We start from the raw sequence: 20985 nt of genomic DNA on the forward strand, positions 1-20985 counted from the left end.
AGGGAAATAAAGGCATTCCTCTGAAGAGGCAGGATTTCAATCCACCTACCTCATCTGCCTGCTGATACAGACTTCCCCCATGTTCTCCACACTGTTTCTTCAGATCATCTTATGTTCAGGTCTACCCTCCCAAGTTCTCATCTTCTCAACACTACTCACAAAATTCCCTCGTTTTCTCAAGGAAATTACTAATTTTTTTCAACCCCTATTTCCAGCACTTGTTTATTGTTGCCTGTTGCTTCTAACATCCTCCCCTCAACCCCGACCCTCACGCAGCTCCCATCTCCCGCCCCCCTCACAGCCAAAGGTGAGGAACAGGCCACTTCTAACTCACCACAAGGAAGGGAAGAGGTCACCTGGAAGGTCACTGTAAAGCCCCTGCCATTTGCTGAAGATCTTTCACAAAGTACTACTAACAGCAAGGTAATGTGGGCTGGTTTACACAGTTGGAAAGCAGAAACAACCCTGAGGCGGCTGCAGGCGCTGCCCCACACGGCTCACCCTGCCCCGGCTCCTCGCGGCCTCCACCTCAGCCCGGCCCTGCCCGGCCCGCCACCCCGCGGCGCGGAGGGCAGCTGCGCCGCCCCTTCCCGCCGGGCCCTGAGGGGAGCGGGGAGCCCGCGCCGCCCCGACCGCCCGCCAAACCCGAAGGGACAGAGGAGGGTCCTCCTGCCCGGGGCGGCTTCGGCCCTCAACAGGCGCAACTCTGCAGGACACCGCACTAGGTGTAGCCGTCGCTGCTCCGCCAACTAGAAAGTAAAACACTCGCTCCAAAAGTGAACGGATCCGTGGGTTCCTCCCCCACCCCGGGGAGAAAGAGGGGATGAAAGAAAAAAAGTAATTCAAAAAAGCAATCAAAGTATTACACAGATTACACTGACTTTTTACTGGGCCAAAACATAGCCTCTCAGCAACTTACCAGCTATCCCAGCTCCCTAATGAAACAGCCAGACCCACGCCAGACCGATGCCTCGCCACACCTCTGGAGCGAAGTACTCGTACATAAAACCCCCAGAGGTCAAGACCCAGGAAATTCTGTAGCCATGAAGACTAGTGATGACAGCTTTTGCAGAAACAAATGCTGTAAAGATCTATATTCTACACACATATTTTAAACATACATTAGGAAACAAATGTGGATCTAAATGGAAGAAGCTACATTCTTTCTCTTCTAGAATTAATGATTCCATTTAAAAGGATGGGAAGTGTACCAAACCCCACAGAATAATGAGGTTTGATGTGGTAAGAATGAGGCCAGCTCCTTCTTCGGACACCACCTGTCACTGACCCCTACATTCTCCACCCAAACTTAGCATTAGAAATATTACAGTCCTGCATCCAGTCATATTTCAGAAGCTTACCTAGGTGTTAACTGGTAAAATCAAACACGTATAAGGACTAGAAAATTAAGAGCACTATTTTCTTAAGAGGTATTAATTACAGGTAGAGATAAATAACATCCTGCTTCTCAAAATGACCTTTTGGAAGGGGAGGAGGGTTGAAATATTGGGAAAGTGGAAATATCTATTAACCTTTGTAGTTTAGAGAAGGATATACATGTCCTACTCTGAAGAAACAAGTTTTTAAGGGATTGTATTGTAATGCAATTAAGACTTCTGTTTTCCCTGCAGGTATGTAAATGTTGCCCTTCAGGAGGAAGTCAGTACCATGGAGATCCTAATGGCCTTAGGGTAAAGACTCCACGTGGATTCTCTGTGACAGCACAGGCCTCTATAGCTCTTGAGCAGAGATTTCCTTGCCTCTTAACCTATAAACGCTTCTGTAGCCTTTTGACATGACTCTAAGCTCCCTTCCAAATCATGTATGCCAGTTCTTTAGGATATATAGTTAATAACACCCCCTCAACATTTGGAGAGAACACTGTATAAATTACCTGGATCACCTCCATAAGACATGAGAATTTTATATAACTTCTCTTTAAGTGTTACATATATTCTGAGAACTAAATTTGCAGTTTCTTTGTAGGTTTGGATACTCAAAAGTGATTTAAGTATTTACTCCTAAGGTCATGAGTCTCAGAGAAGAAAAGTCTTTGGATCCTTGAGAGCAGAAGAGTTCAGTTACTAATTTCCCTTTGCATCACTAACAACACTATCTTCTTTCCCACATTTTAGTGTGAGAATGTGATGATTTGGCTGCTATTAAAAAACCAACAACTTAATTATACTACTTCTGGTACTATTCCAAGGTTAGAAATAAAACATCTCACATTTAACATCTTTAAATTATTTTTCCCTTTGCAATGCAAGTTCAAGATAGCGCTCTCAATCATTAAAAACCCACAAATTTTGACATACCTTGAAACAGGTTATTGCATTGTTTAAATGACCGTGGTTCCCATTCTAACGTAAATAAAATCTGATGAAGCGTTCTTAATACTGCACTCCTCCACAGCAATGGTTTTGAACTTGCTGATTTGTAGAACTCTCTTCTTATTTGTCCCCCCTCCAAGGGAAATGCATAGCGATTTAAATCTTATGACAACAGCCTTGTTTTCTTGGTTACATATCACAGACATCTTGAAAGTAGTCCATGGAGCAAAAGGGTATGCTAATCACAGGCTGACAAAAAATTGTTATATTTTTGAAGGGAAAAAAAAAAAGTTCACTAAAAAATTTCAGAAGCTAATAAATAATAAAACCAACCAGTTCCTAAGAAAATGTCTTTAATTTTCATTTTATGGAAATACATATTTTGTTTTTATTTCCATGATACAAAAATGTTAAATATCAAACATTTTCTGAAGTCTACCAATGCAGATCCTTTTTTAAACAAATAAAGGGCTGGTGCAGTTAGCAGGTTTGTCACAGGTACCAAAAAACATTTTTACAAAACCCCCACAAGCTGGGGAAGAAGGGGGGAAGAAACAGATCAAGACTTAAGAGTAAAAACAGCAATAGATTGGAAAACAAAGAAAAACTACCTCCCACCAGGAAATTAATGTTTGAGAAACTTGTAAATTACAGTTTTTTGAAAGGGTAAGGTATGTATAAACTTGGTATTTAGATGAATACTGGCTGCACAGGGGGTGGGGGTAGAGAATGGAAAACTGAAAAAGATTTCCAGATAAATTAACTGGTAGAAACCAATATGTGAAACTGCAGTTCTACCTGTTTCAAGAATGCTGACAGCATACTGATATTGCGTGAAAAAATAGCTTAAGATTAGGAGATTTGTGGTAACTCCCTTCAAGCACAGGAAACAGCCTAGCACGAAATCATAGAGTGCCAGTTCTTTTTGTACATTTCATAGCTAGCATGCCAAAGTAGGTTACCAAAATACATTTAGTCTTGCTTCTTAAGTCTAACATCATTTACGACAGCAAGGATTTCACATGATCAACAACAAATCATATACTAGTTAATATACACACAAGTAAAATTGACAATGATTGTTCAGTAAACAGTTTAAAATAATTAAACTGATTTTCAGGACACATACTGCTTTGTTAACACCACTTTATTTAAATAAAGTATGGCTTCCAAGAGGTGTATTCTCGCAACTGCTTTCAATCAATTCCACTTGTTAAGGCAGTTGTTTCCTACCATGTTTCAGGGACTTCAAAAATTCCAGTGGAACTAGTTGTGAGGCTTCCTAAAAGACAGAGTCATGGAACAATATATTGAAGACTTCAATATACAAATGCTGAAAGGAATAAAAATTAAATCAAGAATCATTTTATTCTTTCAGAGCATACAAAGACGTATTTTCTCCTCTAGAGAAAGGCTCTAGATACATTACTGGCAAGTCAATATTTACAAAGGGAAACCAAGAAACCATTTATGAGTAGGCACTTAAAAAAAGGTTAATGTCAAATTTCTTACCCAAATGGTAAATATTATATTTTGCAATCAATTAATATTTTTGATCCAAGTAATTTGTTTTTGCAATAAGTGGCATGATAAAGTCACATAATACTATTTTTCCAAGTGTACTTGCAGCTAGTCTTGTTTAAGTCTTGCAGTTAAGACAGTGAAGAATATTTGCAGCCCAAATTCATTGGAGAAGAAAGATGAATCACACTAATGCCAATAATGTATATTTCCATAATGCCAAATACAGAGCATGAATTTTATAGTTGGAATTACAGTAGACAGTCTTGTCATTTTGCAACTGTCCTACTGAACTACAAGAAGAAAGCCATTTCCAAGCACAGCTTCAGCTAAGAAAGATCTTCCTCTATCAAATGAGGAGAAAGGATGTTTGGTATACAATACCACCTTCCGGATAACAGTGACTAAATCAGATACTGAAGTGTTAACTATTAATATTAATATTTGAATATACTTCAATATAGGCAGTGCTCCAGATGACCAATAGTTATATGACTTAATTTTTTAACATAGTATAATAAATATCTGTCAGAAATTACTAAGACAAGTTGAAATAGAATCAACAATAAATAGATCAATAAAAATCAAATCTTTTCAGGTTTAAATTTATGTGACCTATTTATTTAATCTTTTTTTATTTTTTGTACAGGCTGCAGTAATTCACACAACCTAGCAAAAACATCAGGTGAAAAAGGTGATTCTCACCTGCCGGTGTTTAGTCAGACATACAGTTCAAAGTACTTCGGCTAAAAATTATGTAAGTATTGAAGTCTGCAAAAAAACCCTTACATCAACCCTAGCTGAAAAGTCTTCAACCAGATAAAGAACAATAAAGGCTATGGTTACAAACACTACACAGAACATTGCATATACTAATGTATACTTCAAAACAGTTTTTAGAAGAAAAAGATTATTTGGGTTTGTAATTTGTATTAGAAACACTATTGATTTTCCAAGCATTACATTGTGAGTTCTAAAGCAGATTGAAAAAAAAGAAAATATATAAAATACATAACAGAAGAAAGAAAAAAAATTTAGCACCTGAGCAAATCCACAATTCAATACTTTTACAACAAAAAACCTAGTATTTCTTTTACTGAAAGTGAGATTCCTCAGGCTTCACCAACTAGCAGTCCATGGAATGTGAATGATCTGCTCACAGTTCAGTAAGCCTTTCAAATAAGCAAAGGCTTACTCGGAGTGTGTGCTAGACTACAAGAACTGTTAAGGGTGAGTATGTTTGGAAGGGATTTTAAATACATTCACTTTTCATCACCATCTTGCCAAATGTTATCAGAAAAAAACCCCACAGCTAAGTGAATCATAAATACAAAGCACCCAGAAAGTTAAAGGGCCTGCATAAGTTTAAGGGCCCAGTCGATCAGCACCTGTCTGGCAGCTTACTCCTTTCATTGTCTCAGGAAGTCAACACATTCTCAGGAAATGTTCTAGAGAGGAACATTTTCAGTAGAGTTGCAGCCTAGTTATTCATACTGGGGGATATAAAACAGCAGTCTGACTGGGTCAAACTGCACTCAACCTAAAACAGCATTATGGCAAGCAGTGTGCCAGAAGAGTGGTGAGGGGCACACAGGTAGACTGTCAAAGTTTTGGCTTAACTGTAGAGGTAAATAATATTCTGACCAGACTGAGAAATTCCATTGTTTTTTCAACTTACAGAAAAATCTTATCTCACAAATAACTGTAAATAAGGGATGTTACTGCAACATTATCAGGATATGCAGTCTTAAAGTGCTAATAATTAAAAGGGCACATATATTAGCTTTCAGGGCAACAGGTAGGTTTATTAAAACTGGATTCATTTGCAAGCAACAGAGGTTGTCTAATGACATGCATCTGGCAGGTCAAACTATGTGCATTCAAGTATGCTGTGACTCCATCCAATCAAGCTTAAGAGAAAACATCCACGTTAAGTTAACCTTACATTTCGTGATAAATTTTTGGATTAACAGGGAAATCTATTTAACATCCTACTTCCAGAATTCCTTCAACTTTGCTCACAATATGCAAAAGATATTGGGTAACCTTAACTAGAAAGTCACATTAAAAAAAAAGATTAAGAATAGCTAAAAATATTCAAAGATCTTTATTTTAAGGAAGAAAGCAAGTAAAAAATCTATTACATCTACATATGTCAGAGTAAGTCACTGTCATAAGTTATTTTGCAATAAGTTAAGACATTCAAGAAAACAACTTCAATCCTGTTCAGGCCTAGGGCAGTTCCAAACAGAACAGAAAACCCTGCGCATGAACATTGTGCTTACCTGCTGGAACTTGTTCTGTCTTGATCTTTTTGAACTTTTTGGCTCTCTTCTTACCATCTGGAAGTGGCTCTGCACAGGACTCAGTCTGATCATATTCTGGATCTTGGCCTTCTTCCTCTTCCATATCATCAGAACCAGTTTCTTCCTGAATAGGACTCATGCTTCTCTTTCCAACCATACTGGTACCTGTAAAACTGAAATGTAGAAGAAATATGACTATGAACAAGTCAAGAAGGTACTAGTCGTTGTACATCTATTAAATGCTTAGGAAGGTAGTAGAATAAACTGTATTAAGTGGTGTACCACAAAATTACATTATCTGGAAGACCTGAATTAACTATAAAGTTCATAAATTTGCTATCTAATCCAATCTTATGTAGATGAAGGTATTAATTCTTTGTGCTATAGGTGTCTCAGGCTTAGTTCTTATTCTGATGAGATCACTCAACTCAATGTAATTAAAGCCGTTCTCTACCCCTGCTTAATTTTAATTTTTATTCTCTTCTAGTTATGAAAGCTCTCATACAGAATTCTCAATAGACACTAAGTTATACACAACTGTTAAGCCTCAAACACACATCTTGACATTGAAGGATTCTGCATGCTAACTCTCCTGGAACTATATGCAGTTTTAAAAGCATTTCTGTTATATAAAGGTAGAGAAAACTATCAAGATCCATACAATAAACTTTATATCAGGCCTTAAACTGAAGAGTCCTACCATCCAACAGGCCAGTAAAATAAAAAGCACAAAAAATTGCACACTCATTTCATAGGTTGTATTTGAATGAAGCCTGACTAATACAGTATGAGGATGAACTTAGAGCTCCATTTCATTCAGCATACATCAAAACAACACTGCATAGATTTTTGTTCAACTGGCATGCTATTAAGTTTCCTTGAAAGACAAATGACAATATTAAAATCAAATTAGCATGAGTATAAGAAAGAATGCAGTAGCAAAGGGGCTAATTACAGAAAGAGTTCCCATAAACTTCTAGATATGTGAATGTCAGCTACTCAAATATTTATTTTAGCGCTCTTTTAGAACAACCAACTTTTAAAAAAAGGGTAGTTTTAGACTTACAAACCTTTAGTTTTGCATTAAGAACTACACAAAATGGCTGTATGCATCTAAGTCATGTTCTATTCTTTTATTTAAATACAAATTAATACCGAGTTATAGAACAAAACTTTACAAGCTACTTTATTTTTTCCTTTCTGATCAGTAATAGCAGGGAATTATGGTGTTTCAATAAGGTTTCAGCTAAAGGACTGTTAAATTTGGCTATATAGTTTTGGCTTTGAAGTAGAATTTTTTCAGCTGAACATTTTGCAATTTAAAACAGACTCTTTCTGGGATATCCAAAGGCAATAAACAAACATGAAACATATGATTACGCCTCATGCTCTTACTTCCACTTTAGAAGCACAAACACCATTTACTTTGATGAATAGATGGCTTTTCCTCCAAACATTCACACACAGAAGGCCTTCTTGCATGACTTCTTACAAATCATCATTTCGAGTCATACTGCACCTACCGATGTAAAAGATGCAAGCCAAAAAGCTGGATAGGACTGTTTATCCTACACACACATTTCAATATTGTAAGGCAAAAACTAGGTTTGGAAAGAGAAAAAGTCTAGCAAAAAAAAAAGCATTTAGAAAATAAAAAACCACTATATATTTTTTTAAAACATTGTTTAGAAAAGTTTGTAAGAATTCTACTTTTGGAAAAGATATTCTGAAAAATACGTAAGGAATCAAAACTCACTAGCCCAAGATTTCTTAGACATATTATGAGCACTTGGCTCTTAGAAGGGAACTTACATTCACTGCAGGAAGAAGCTCCCTTTTTGAAAGATCTTATGGCTGCATGTAATTTTTTTCAACTCAAGACTCTTTAGAAGTTACTGCAAATAAGAAGCAACAAGTTCTTGACCTTCAGTGCACATCTAGCTGTGTACCAAAGTACAAAGTAAAAATTAATTTTAGGCCTTATGTTCCTCCTGCAGATACATTAAGGGGGAAAAAAAACCAAAAAAACAGCAGCACAAAATCAAAAATCTATATATTTTATAATCAAGAACTGTTGATGTCTTACTTTCTCACAAAATACTAATTTTATTCTACATTCGTTCATTGGTGGCATGGATTCTAGATGGCTAACGGTTGATTTTTTTGTGTCTTCCTTCTTTGACCTAAAATAAGATTCAAGGACTACAGCAACATTATTTCTTCACTTGGTAACAGTAGCAAATCAGTATGGTTGTATATACCAGTCAGAGCACTACTCAGAGGAAAGTTCAGTTTTCTAATTATACCAGCTATTTTGGAATATTTCCTGTCTTAATTTCCTTACTCTGAGAAACAACTAAACCAAGTGGAAGAACCAAACAAACTAATAGCTATCAGTAATTACGCAATTCAGACATACCTGTTTAGCGTCCTCAACTGATTCAGGCAGTAATTATTTTTTTTTTTAAAGAATATATTTTAAAAGGTTCTGAAATTTCTTCTGTATATTGAAATTGAGATTGTTCTCATTTTTTAAATAAAATTACTAGCCAAGTTGTTTGGGTTTTTTTGTTTGCTTATTTTGGGGGGGGGGGGGGGCAGACCGTGGAGGAAGGGGGACAGGGGTGACACCAAAACACCCCACCATAAGAAAAGCCTATCATACACTGCCAGTTGGCAAATCCACTCAGTGAACACAATATAACTTTCCCATCAGTCAGTGATGATGGTAGGTGGGGTTTCAAGCCTCTTCAATGACAGCAGTTTCCACTAGTCCTCCTTCCCCAACCTCTCCCTTCTGTTGACTTATTTTAATGCCAGCCCACTGGCAAATCCGATGAGGATGAATGCCACTGGAAGAAGGTGGTAGAAACAGAAAATCTAGATTTTATTCTTGATTTCTATTGCCATTAAGTACAATCCTAAGATTAACAACAAAAAATACAGTATTTTTGTTAAATTCCAGCAGTATGACCAGCAACATTAGTACTAAACAGAATTTGATGAATCAACAGGATGTGGAGGACTTACATATCACTCTACAGCCAGAAAGACCATGGACTCCATCTGATTAAACCGCCCATGAATTTTGTAATATCATTTCAGCTACTAAATAGCAGCAATCCAACTAGTACACCATGGTAATTATTTTGAAAGAATCAGCAAGTGGAAGGGGGGCAAAAGGTGGGAAAACAATTATGATGATGTAACATTATTTTCTGTTTTGGAAATGCATGTCCTGCTTTTAAAAGGACCACTGTCATCACAACAGAGCATCTTGAATCGGCCTGGATATATTCAGACCTCCAACTTCAAGCAAATTTCATTCAAAGAAAACATAAACCCTGTGTTCTCTTGCCACTTTGAACAACACTGGGGGTGTATGGGGGAGTAGTTACTGACCCATCATAAAAATCAGTCATGTCAGCTTAAGAGCAGGTGAAATCACCTGAAATAACACTAGAATACTGGAATACTATAATAATTTGCTTGCAATACTTATTACCCATATCTGATGCTCAGCTTTTCCCAATTCTTATCCTTTAGTTAGTAATAAACCACTATAAACACACATTTCTATTAAAACCCCCCCCAAAAATCATCAGCAGAAATACATGGACATTTCAAAAATGAGATAAACTATTCTTAGCAAAATAAAGGCATTCAAGGAAGGGGTGCTACAAACAGCACCCCAACTTGACAGAAGATGCAGAACTCCTGGGTTTAGCTAGAAAATTTGTAAGGCAAAATGACATTATTGCTTTTCTGTACTTCATACTAGTGTAAGTCTTTTGCATTAGCCTTATTCTATTTTACTCATTCCTAGATGATGATCAGGAAAATTAGAGTAAGTCAAAACAAGTAGAGCACGATATCTAGTTTTACACAGAATGTACCCTATCTGATTTTTCATGCTATGGTTTAACACTATTTAGCTAAGGAAAAGATCTTAAATCCATGCAGGATTTAGCAGTCATGGCAGAGCTGGCAGGCAGTTATTTGCTAAGCACAGCATAGCTGGTACTGTATAATACACAAGAGGCCATGACACATCCGTTACAAAAGTGTGTTCTGAATAGTGAACAGCCCTAGAGAAGGTGATCTTACTAACTACCTGAAGTTTTGTCAAATGCATCAGTTTTTCCTCTACTTCTCCACCTGACAATAATCAGGCATGTTTCTATTAAAATTAACTTCGATATCTAGCAGTAGTAATAAGTTATATGCAAGCAGTATATATTAATTATAAGTGATTTTACCCTGTGACTGCTATTAACACTATTATACTATATTTTCTGAAGAGTAAATATGGGACTATAGGGGTTTTTTTTAGTGAGAAGGCATTAAAGAACTTCTCTTGCAAACTTCACAATCTGTCAATTTAAGACAAAAGTTCCTTTCAAGAAATACCCAATAACTTCACTACTGAATGAAAAAGTAGCCAGGATATACTGTCATCATGGAGAAGAACAGCTATTCTGCAGCTGTGCTCCCTGGCAGAAACTGATGCAGCAAGCTTATTAAATAATAAATAAATAAAGGATGTAGTAACATGAAGCTATTATAAGAGATCAGCTGCTAGATACATCACAGTATTGAGTGCTCAACTATATATGATTCAAATCAATCTGGACAAATAGACACACAAATACATGCACACATATATATTTGTCCCAATTGCTTTATATAAATATTTATATTTATTGTATCTTATATAAAAATGGTTATAGATAATATATAAAAATATAATAGCTTTGAGGTATCTTTGGAAACAAAAGAAAAATGTTCATCTTGACTGAACTGAAAGACCACTAGGTTTGCAGTTCCACATTATACCTAACCAGATTACACCTGAGAGGATACATTTACAAAAGACTAGTTGACAAGAGAACACAATCTAAGTAGTTACAAATAAAAATAAGAAAAACATGTCAAAAGATCTGCGTGAAAGGGAACTTAGGACAGAACCAAACATCTTTATTAATGAAATAATAAGAGAACAAAAATTTAGGTAACATCAATGACAAAGAAGTTCTATCAACAAAATAAAGGCTGCTCTCCAAGGCTATCAAAGTGTTGATCATCTAAAACCAAGGCTGCTCTTGTGGAATTTTAAAACACTAGAATATAGATTAAAAATTTTCAAGGAGATGAAGTGCTTACTGCGGTATATCTTAAGGAAAGAAGTCACAGAAAATTTTTTTCAGCATTTTTCCAAATTATACATTTGTAAGTAGTCCTCAAACTTCTCTGCAAGATAACAACAAATCAGCTTTCTGCATTTACTGTTTTCTAAAGTATATGTTAAAAGATTAAGTTGTCTATGGTTCAAACCATAAGCTGCCACTCTTACCATCTGTCTAGAATCTGTGAGATACCCAAAACGCAATGTTCATTGAGAAGAGATACTTCCCTCTAGTAGAAATAAAACTAGGACTTAGTATTTCTTTGCAGTAGATTCAAGATATGTTAAGTATTTTGAGACTATTTAATACAGACTTATACACCTAAACCTTAGCCACATGTAAACCAGTGCCTGGACGATCTTTAGAGCTCCTCAACTCTTCACAGGATGCACCCCCAAGTTTTCCTAAGTACAACAGTTCAATTAAACTTCATTTGATACAGATTTTATCACCAGGTTCCTCCATATGGTTTTTAGGGATCAAACATGTCTCTAACACATTTAGAATTCCCACCATGACAAAAGCCATGAACATTTGACAGCTAGCCAAAATACACACCTGCATTTAATTTTACAAAGTAGGCAAATCATAAGCTCATGTAAGTGAGAAGAACAGAACAAGTTTAGTATATTTGTTACATGACAGATAACATTTACAGGAAGATATAATGAGAGCTAGAACTTATCACAGCATTCCGAAGAAAGATAAAGCAGAAAGAGCTCAGTGTTAGTTTTATGACCATCTCATTTGGTCTGTCTAACCAGGAGAAAAAAAACCCAACCCACCCACCCCCCAACAAAACCCACCAAACAACAAAAAAAACGAAACACCACCTTACAGAAATGTAACTTATGCAGTCCACTGAAACTTCTTTTTGTATAGAATCAATAGAATGGCAGAGGGGAGGAGAAAGAATGGCAGTAACTTGATAGGTTACTTACACAATTACATTAACACTAAAAGACCCTCTCCATTCACAGCTACACAGATGACTGAGAAAGAAGCTTCCTGTTACCATCATATCCAAAACCTGTGATTAATATGAGAGGGTAAAAATGGAACAAGAAATAGACACAGCAACATACTGTACTAGAATCAAAACCGGCATCTCCTGACTTAAATTGTCCTTAAATAATGAACAAAAACCCTTTTCAAGTTTTACTCCGAAATCTTAAAGCCATGCAAGAAGCATCATTTGCCTTCCTTTTTCTGAAGCATAAGGACGACTTCATCATGTTTGCTCAAGATGGCAATTTACACCCTTCTCTGTGGCAGTATTATCACCACGGAAAGTCATCCAAAAACCAAGATAGCCTTTACAAGGTTGTAAGATGACAGCTAAGTTTCCAGACGACACAAGCCATTCAGAGGTGTCAAATGAATAAAGAAAATACTTGTTTTATTTTGCTTATAAGAAATGGTACTGCTACATCAAGCTCAGAAGCTGTGATTCAACCTGCCCTCAAGATGCCAATATTTTAAAAATTTGCTTAATCACATTTGTGACAAAACTCCCTCTGCTCCTTTACCTATATTCTTGTGACAGCTGATGTACCAGTGATTTATATGCAAAGAAATATGTAGAGAAAATGAGTCACCTATTGGTTAAGAACTACCTGAAAATTGCTAGACTTCTAATAAAAATGCAATAAAAATACAAGAGCTGGCAACGCAGGAAAAGTCTCACCTGTTAACACAGTAGTATCGACTCTGGGAAACGTAAGGCGTGCATTGAGTTTTTAACCGCTTTCTCTCCATCTCCTTCCAACTATCTTCCGTACATTTTCTCTTTGCCTGTTTTTCTTCATGTTTTTTCTCAACATATTCTGCGTATGTCTGGATCCTATAACTTTCAGCATACCTGCTGGTGTTTACAGCTATGGGGAAGAAGAGTGATGTTATATAAAAAACACTGTTAAATGACAGCATGCCCTCTCCTGAAATTTTATTTTGAAAAGCAGAAGGCAGTGAGCTATTTGTTCTGTTCATATAAACAACTTCTAGTTCCGTTGTTAGTGATTTTTAAAAAAAATGCCATACTCTAAATTCACATGGTAGGTTTGAATTCAATATTTAAAACTACTCTCAGAGCCAGACTTCATACAAAAAGGGTTAAATCTGCTTAAGACTTTTCTTTTAAATTAGAAACCATCAATTCTTCAGTCACAACCCTCTTCCAGATTGCTTGTTGGCAAGAAAAGATTTCCTGGATTTTTTCCCTTTTAGTCTCATTACTTAACCCAGCAGGTTTATTTTGCAAGTCTGCCAGGAAAAGACGACATTTGCAAAGCCTTTGCCAAAACTCTGTTTGATTGCTGTGAAACATAAGCTTATTTGAGCTGCGTTTTTGGTTGCACAAGATATTCGTGGAAGCAGCACTTAACTAATATCCAGCTGTTCCATCCTTGTATCTTTCTAATGTTTGGTCTCCATTTGACTAAAAAAGACTGCAAGTTCAAGGCTGAAGGATTTCTGTCAATGCAAAATTAGAATCACTTCAAAAATAAAGAACAAACTTTCACTGCCTTCACTCAGCAACAATTTACCAACATTCCTTCAAGTCCCAGCATCTTCACAGCTCTCAGCCTTTAGTCTGCAAGCCAAGCTCTGGCCTGAAGCCATCACTATAATAGATGAATCAGCAAATTAAACTGTCAACTGATGTCCTCTGCTGTTTTCAGCCTAACTCACTGAAAGTATTGTAAACCTACAAGTAAACCAGTTTAAACATAAAACAAACAAACAAACGATTGTTTTTCATATACCTGGGCCGCACATTTTAAAATACCGTAATAGTGGAGACAAAAATCCTGATTTTATTATGTAATTCCAATCTTTTGGTAGAAATTTCAGATGTGTATTCAACTTTCTGATTCTAGTTGAAGTGTTGTCATCTTGAACACAGCTATTCCATATTACCTCTAGCCCAAGCACTAGAAATAGCAAGCTCCAACATCCCAATTCAGAAAAGGTGAGGAAGATAGGTGGATTTGGGTTTTTTTCCTCTTTCAGAATAGATGATCTATCCTGCATATTGGCCAGGCTACTGTGAAATGAATTACCTATAATACCAGTCATGGCATATAGATGTTGCAAAGTCTTTCCAACGCACATAAAACTGGGCAACATTGTTGTATATTTAATCCCAAAAATAGATACCAGCAATTACGATTAATAGCCTCATGAGACTGTTGCACTAACCAAAGAGATGTTATGCATACCTCCTTTCACACTCCTTGTATTTGTTTTGAATTGTGAAGTTATAGGATCTGTTTGTAAGAATTAGGAGTATATTTATTGCCCATGAAGTTATGGTGCAGGCATCATGAATGAATTAATAATGCTCACTGGAGTTACTGCATGCCAGCTGACATTCCTCAGGGTAAAATTTGTTTAGTTAAACTCAAGCATGTTTTTACTTGCTAAAATCAAGCACACAGTTACCATGGATCATCTGATAAATAGTGATTTCTTAAAACACAATAACCATTTCACATTATTTGTTTTGCTATAAACCAAGAGCCAAAGTTATGGCTCTTCCATTTAATTCCCTGACAAACCCACCCTTTATGTAAGGGGGGAGGGGGGGGAAAATACATCCTTGTGCAGCCTAAAGACAATTTTAAAATAAACCTGTGTAAGAGTCAATATTTTTCAAAGACAACTCTGCTTTCTTGAAATAAGGCCTGTGTTTTATAGCAACCCATTCCTATTACACATAGACACACAAATATACGCATGTACATATATATGTAACATAAAAAGTTATATACTGAATATATTTCTTCATGCATTGAACAAGTGAAATGAAAGCATATGGAGAAGTCTAAGGAGTCACGCAGATAAATCAGTCTTGCAGGGTCCTGAACTGACGAGCAGCTCCCTATAAAAGTTTAAAATACATTTTCTCTGATGCTTTTTGATGAATGCTGTCCATATTGCCAAACAAAGCAAAAACAGTTACATCGCTCTGCATTGCCAATAGAAGAAATGCATTGCTAGAATGCTTTGTGAATTCTAACAAACTAAAGAGAACTTAGGGGGGTTATTCACTTATTTAAATCATAAGAGAGAAGACAAATCTTTCTGTGAGAAACCTGACCTAGTAACCAACACCACATAGCTGCATTTCATTACATTAGTTGCAGCTGTAAAGTTAAGTTTCTGCCTCATAATAGAATAACAGTAATTGCACATTATTTTAGGAAAAGCATTTCTAGAGGATGGCATCTTCCCTAGTTATTAGGCAAGCTATTAAAAAGGCTGTCGTTGAGTGATCCAAGAGGAATGTGGTACAAAGCTACTCTTTCACCAAGTCCTCACTCTTATGCAGAGCAAAATCCTGACAGATGGCCACTGACAATATTAAGCTTCTTAATAAACAGACAAATATGTAAGTGAACTATGTAGGTAAAAAACCCACAATATATAAACAAAATAAATACACAGAACTACACAGATTAAGGCTGCAATACTAAACACTCAATTTTATGAAATACTAAAGTAAAAATTCACCTGTGAAGCCTTAAAATAACCTCTGTATAGATGCCACATTAATCTTATCTGATCATGTTCTATTTAAAACATGGGACTGCTGCCTCAGTCGGATCAACAGTGTTCAATTAGTGAGTAGCTAATTCAGTATTTTGTTTTATTCTCATTACTCATTGTATGGTTCCACAAGCCTTATTCATTGACTTCCAGGCCTATTCACACTGCATTTAAAAAACCAGAAGTTTGCATGTGTACTTTTTTCATGATGACATTGTCCAGTGTTTCAAAGTAAAGTTCATGAGCTGGAGCAGTGCTATGTGTGTGTTTTATAAACAGCAGAAGACTCAACATCCCAAATTAGAGGGTATCTTTTAAATTAATGGAAATGGAATTGTCTTCTACACAGCAAAATGTATTAATGTATTCCCAGAGAAGCCATAAATCCAAAAGAAACAGTATGTGATCACGCGACCATGGACTTTATCAATGCATAAGCATAATTCACCTATATTATGTTAAATATTAGTGAAATTGTCATAGCAATATTAATGTTCCTCTTTTTTTTTAGCCTATATGCAGTTTTCAGACCGTTAAGCATACCTGGACAGTTTCTGCTGCCAGGCATCACGGTTACACACACAACTAATTAGTTAGACCAGAAATTTTAAAGGCACTTCTCCAGCCACTTTCACTAGAATTACAAAGGTTACTGAGAGTTGCTAGTGTTGACTCTATATAAAAAGCACTGGGCACACGCTCTGTTGGCTTCTCTCAGAAAGAGATGCACAAACCTGTCAGAATTCTCACTAATTAGCCAACATTTCTGCTGATTTCTGCTCTTATCCTACCCCTCTCTAATTTGTCTTTTTCCCAGTTCAATCTTTTCAGGGTATGCCTTTATCTCATACTGGTCTTGCAATCTATCATAACCCTAAACGTTCTTCAATATTAAACTCACTGTTTCCTATTTTCTCTGGCAAGGCAGTACTTCTATCTTCCTTTTTAAATTGTTTGTCTCCACTACCATTAGGCACCAGTTTTCCCCATCTTAACCATTTCTGGTACTTTATCCCAGTGGTTTTTTTCCATGCAGGGTAGGCCTTGTCAAATGCATTTTTCCTTAGTGTCAAACCAGTTCATTTTCAAACCTGGTCCCTTCACAGCCTCTTTGCTCCATCTAAACATGTAAACTAGCCTGTTCCCAATCTCACTCCCATCCACTAGTTCCTTGGCTACCCCTTGCCTAAAACAAGGAAGCAAAGCTGGCAAGGGGGCTGGAACCACGCGCTATGTAGTACTACAAAAAACCTTGGTAGAAATGAAACCTTTGGTACACCTCCAAAAGGACCAGCACATGCCAAACAAGCAAATAAAAACGTATGATACAAATCACTCCATTACCATTAATTTTTTTTCTTAAAATGGTCTGATTTGCAAGCCAAAACAAAAAACACTGTAAAGAGCAAGGACAGCACTGGGACAGCTTTCCCTTCCTCACCAGACTAAATGAACAGTTCTTTAAGCAATTTTTAGGATTAGGAAGGAGGCAGGTTATACTGATTCCTACCAATAAATTACTGTATTTAGTTTTCTTTCTTAATGTTTCTTCAATTGAAGTAAGTCCATGTAGAACCCCAGAGCTAATTATGAATTATGGCACTTGTTCTAATACAGAAATGTAGTGCAGATTCAATCTTACAATCTTTGTGCTTTCTTCTCTCCCAGTACACAGAGAATGAAGTTCTAAACTAGCTGGGTACTTTACTGTATTATTCAGTGATTTTCAAAATTTCTGCAAAAGGCATGCAGAAGAATCGAGAAGACTACAAAACAAGTATGTTTCTTCAGCAGGAAAGAAGTGATCCTGGGAATAACTGCCTTATATAGTATGTTACTCTTAGCCCTAACAAAAGAATAATTTTAAAAAAACAACTATATGTAGTGGATTAGACCATTTTCTCAAATCTGGTTACAAATGTTTAGCTAAACTGTGTTACTTTTGACAGTTAGCAGGTCAGAAGGATTCAAATTCATTTGTATTTCAACAGAAAAACCCGAATAGTTCCTTAAATCCTGCAGTTTTGTTTGTGGTTTTGGTTTTTTGTGTTTTCTTTTGTGGTTTTGTTTTGGGGCTTGTTTTTTTGTTTGTTTTTAATTCTTTTCATCTGGAATGCTCACACCAATGCATCACCAATCAGCTCAACAGCACAGTGAAGTTTTAGGAAAGTACATCCATCTAACACTGTTACTGTCAAAACAGATCTAAGGCCTCATTAACTTACCAGTTTAAGACACCTACATATGACTGACAGGTTTCTTTAAATCCTTGGTCATCAACCCACACTAGCAAGGCAGCTATTTTGTTGAGTTGGATGTATTCAGCATACCCTTTGCTAAAGCTTTTATTGAGATGAAACCTTGTTCTGAAAATAGTTTTCTCCACTTTCAGCAGAAGTATCCTGCACAGTTCTACTTCAAATAGTCAAACAACTATTTCAGTTGTAACTGAAAGGAGTCAAAAATAACTGCTAATTCAGCTACAAAAAGCCTGACTGCCTGCTTTCCATTTTCCATAATAGCTGCGCTGCTGCATCAAAACCTTTCTGCACATGCCAAGGTAACTACAGCAGACTTGCCCAGCACTGCTGAATGAAGTGACACTTCATCAGTGTGCTTCTCAAGATCCTTGTCCTCAAGTAAGGTTAAAGAGAAGAAAAAAACCTCACTGCAAACAGTTTATTTAAAAAAAATATATATTTCTGAGAATTAAATGAAATGAGGTATCAAGATCTCATGAATCTAGGATCATCCTGCACTGAAGCATCATGACAGGAAAGTCTTGGTTTGTTCTGAGGTCAGGAGATCATTAAAATTCACTTACTGGTAAAAACATTTTACTGGTAAAAACATTTAACCATGTGGAAGTCAGAGCCTAATTGTTTGAAACCTATAATGCGGTGTAATTTTGGATCCCAGCATCACTTAAAAAAAATTCAAAAGCCCTGAAGAAGTTAAAAAGTATTTACTTAGTCAATGTACTTCCAGAAATATAATTACAGTTGACTGTCTCAGAGGTCAGCAGAATGATTTATTCCATCTTTAATTCAGTGATAAGGAAAGTAGCCTCAATGTGACTATTAGGAAGTCTCAAGTCTCTTAGTACCAGTTGTAGCATTCAATCATAAAATGTGTGCTTCAACCAGTTTTCAATCACTTAACATGACTGTTTTCCCCCCCTTTCCTAAGGGAATTTAATTGAACTTTTGCTTATGCATTGCTCCTCAGTTGCCCAAACATTAAACAGGCTGGAAGGTACTGTATTTAAAAAATGCCATGTCTCAACATTTTGTCAGAGAACTTAAGTTTTTATCTATTTCATCAACACAGAACACCTGTTCAAACTACTCTAAGAAAACATAGCTCTTTGAAATCATCTGTATTGCATTTACTAAAATAAAACAAACACTATTTAACTGATCATTTTCACATGCTTTGAAATTTAGATGACTAAAAATTTTTTTTTTTAGGAAAAAAATCCCAAATCAACTAAGGTAAAATACTACATCAATCTTTGGCACCCATGAAGAAAATCTTAATTTTGTAAAAACCACTTTTATTCAGATACACAGATACAGAATTAAGTACAAAATGTTCAAGGACAAATCACTATGCTAGGACAACGTTTTTCCAAGTCACAAAATATATCCACTTTGTTAGTTAACTCTGTACCCAATTTCACAAGCTGCATGCTGATGGCACAGAAACAACAAATGAAGGTTGGTGAAGATGTATTTTCTTGCTCCAAGGAATCTGCATACTAGAGACCGATGGAGAAAAGTAATTTAACAATTTGAAGGATCCACAGTCTCTGAATTATATTTGATAATAGCAACTATCTGCAGGTTGTATCAAAACTCCAATTTGTACATGGTGCTGACCATCCCTTTCTGTTTTCTTCTCCTGTATTACCCTAAGATTGCAGAAGGTGCCTATACGGATTCTAAAATACTTTTTTAAAAAACCTGTTTTACAAAGACTGTAATCTCTTTCGACATCTGAATCCAGAGCAGGGACCAGTATCAATGTGGTGACAAAGCAGTTCTTCACTTTGCAAATGAGGATGGCAAGTTAGAGAGCAAACCAAGTATGTATTTCACTCTCCATTTTAGAGAAAATGGGAAGTGAACAGGTGATCTGAAAGGAAATGGTTTTACAGAAGAAAAAAAATGCCAAGTATGAAGCATGGCAGAGAAAGAGGACAGCATTTTAAACTCAAAATATTTCTCTTGACAAAGAACACAGATGATAGTACAGTCCACTGAGACATTTCACACTATGTACATGTATGCAGATTGTTACAAAGGATTTTAACTTTCTTAAAGATGAAGTTATTTAATTACTGAAAGAATTCAAGCTACTTAACCTTTGCACCCTGTTTAAATACCTCAGTAATTGAAACAAAAGCTGTGAAATATATTAACTCATTTCAAAAAGTCCAAATCAAATGAAAAGGTAGTCAAAAGAGTTCCAACATTGTATTAAGAAAAAATCTACTCTATTCAAACTTAGAGGGTACAGAGTGTTGGGTTTTGTTGTTGTTTTGTTTTTTCCAACTGATGAGAAAAAAATAAGGCTGCAGGAACCAGAAGGCAAGTCTATAATCAGTCCTCTTAATTCTGCATCAGTAATGCTGAAAGTTGTAAAATAGCTATAGTACGATTTATACCACAGGTTCCACTGTAAAACCATGACTAGAATATAATCAGCCAGCAATTCATTTTCTTGCTATAGTCAAGATTCCTGAACAACACAAGTAGAAATTTGCCACATCTCATTCCTGCATTTACTAGTATAGAAATGTTTTTATATCAACACTGGAGAATTTTAATTTCCAGGAGTACTAGTAAAGTGGTCAGATCTGTTAATCTACAAATGAAAAGTGTAAAGTGTACAGAACGTTTCTTTCCTAGTCAGATAGAAGGTCTCAATGTCTGTTACTACTCGAAGCACAGAGAACTCAGATCTGAAATACTTTTCAGAAAGAAACGGAACCCACGCTCTGGCTAGACAGCTGATTTCATCTAACAGCTTTGTTAGATGAAATCCCATGCCTTGCTCCTCAGCCCCTGCTCCAAGCCACCTGGT

At 36.2% G+C, this 20985-nt stretch overlaps 1 protein-coding gene across 9 annotated transcripts in view; it reads right to left on the reverse strand.

The window, feature by feature from the left end:
• Positions 1–2669: 2669 nt before the first annotated feature.
• The window catches only part of PARN (poly(A)-specific ribonuclease), a 62130-nt gene continuing 43814 nt past the window's right edge, over positions 2670–20985 (reverse strand). For 8 of the 9 annotated variants that reach the window (XM_074885443.1, XM_074885441.1, XM_074885440.1 and 5 more), the window contains 3 exons: positions 13034–13223; positions 6140–6333; positions 2670–3615 (listed from right to left, as the gene is read on the reverse strand). In XM_074885443.1, coding sequence (XP_074741544.1) covers positions 3563–3615; positions 6140–6333; positions 13034–13223 — 437 coding nt within the window. In that variant the 3' untranslated portion in view covers positions 2670–3562. Of the gene's footprint in view, positions 3616–6139; positions 6334–6375; positions 7680–13033; positions 13224–20985 lie in introns of those variants that run through there. The other variant, XM_074885445.1, reaches the window with a different exon arrangement.

This window comes from Strix uralensis, chromosome 16, assembly GCF_047716275.1.
Source record: "Strix uralensis isolate ZFMK-TIS-50842 chromosome 16, bStrUra1, whole genome shotgun sequence".
Classification (NCBI taxonomy): domain Eukaryota; kingdom Metazoa; phylum Chordata; class Aves; order Strigiformes; family Strigidae; genus Strix; species Strix uralensis.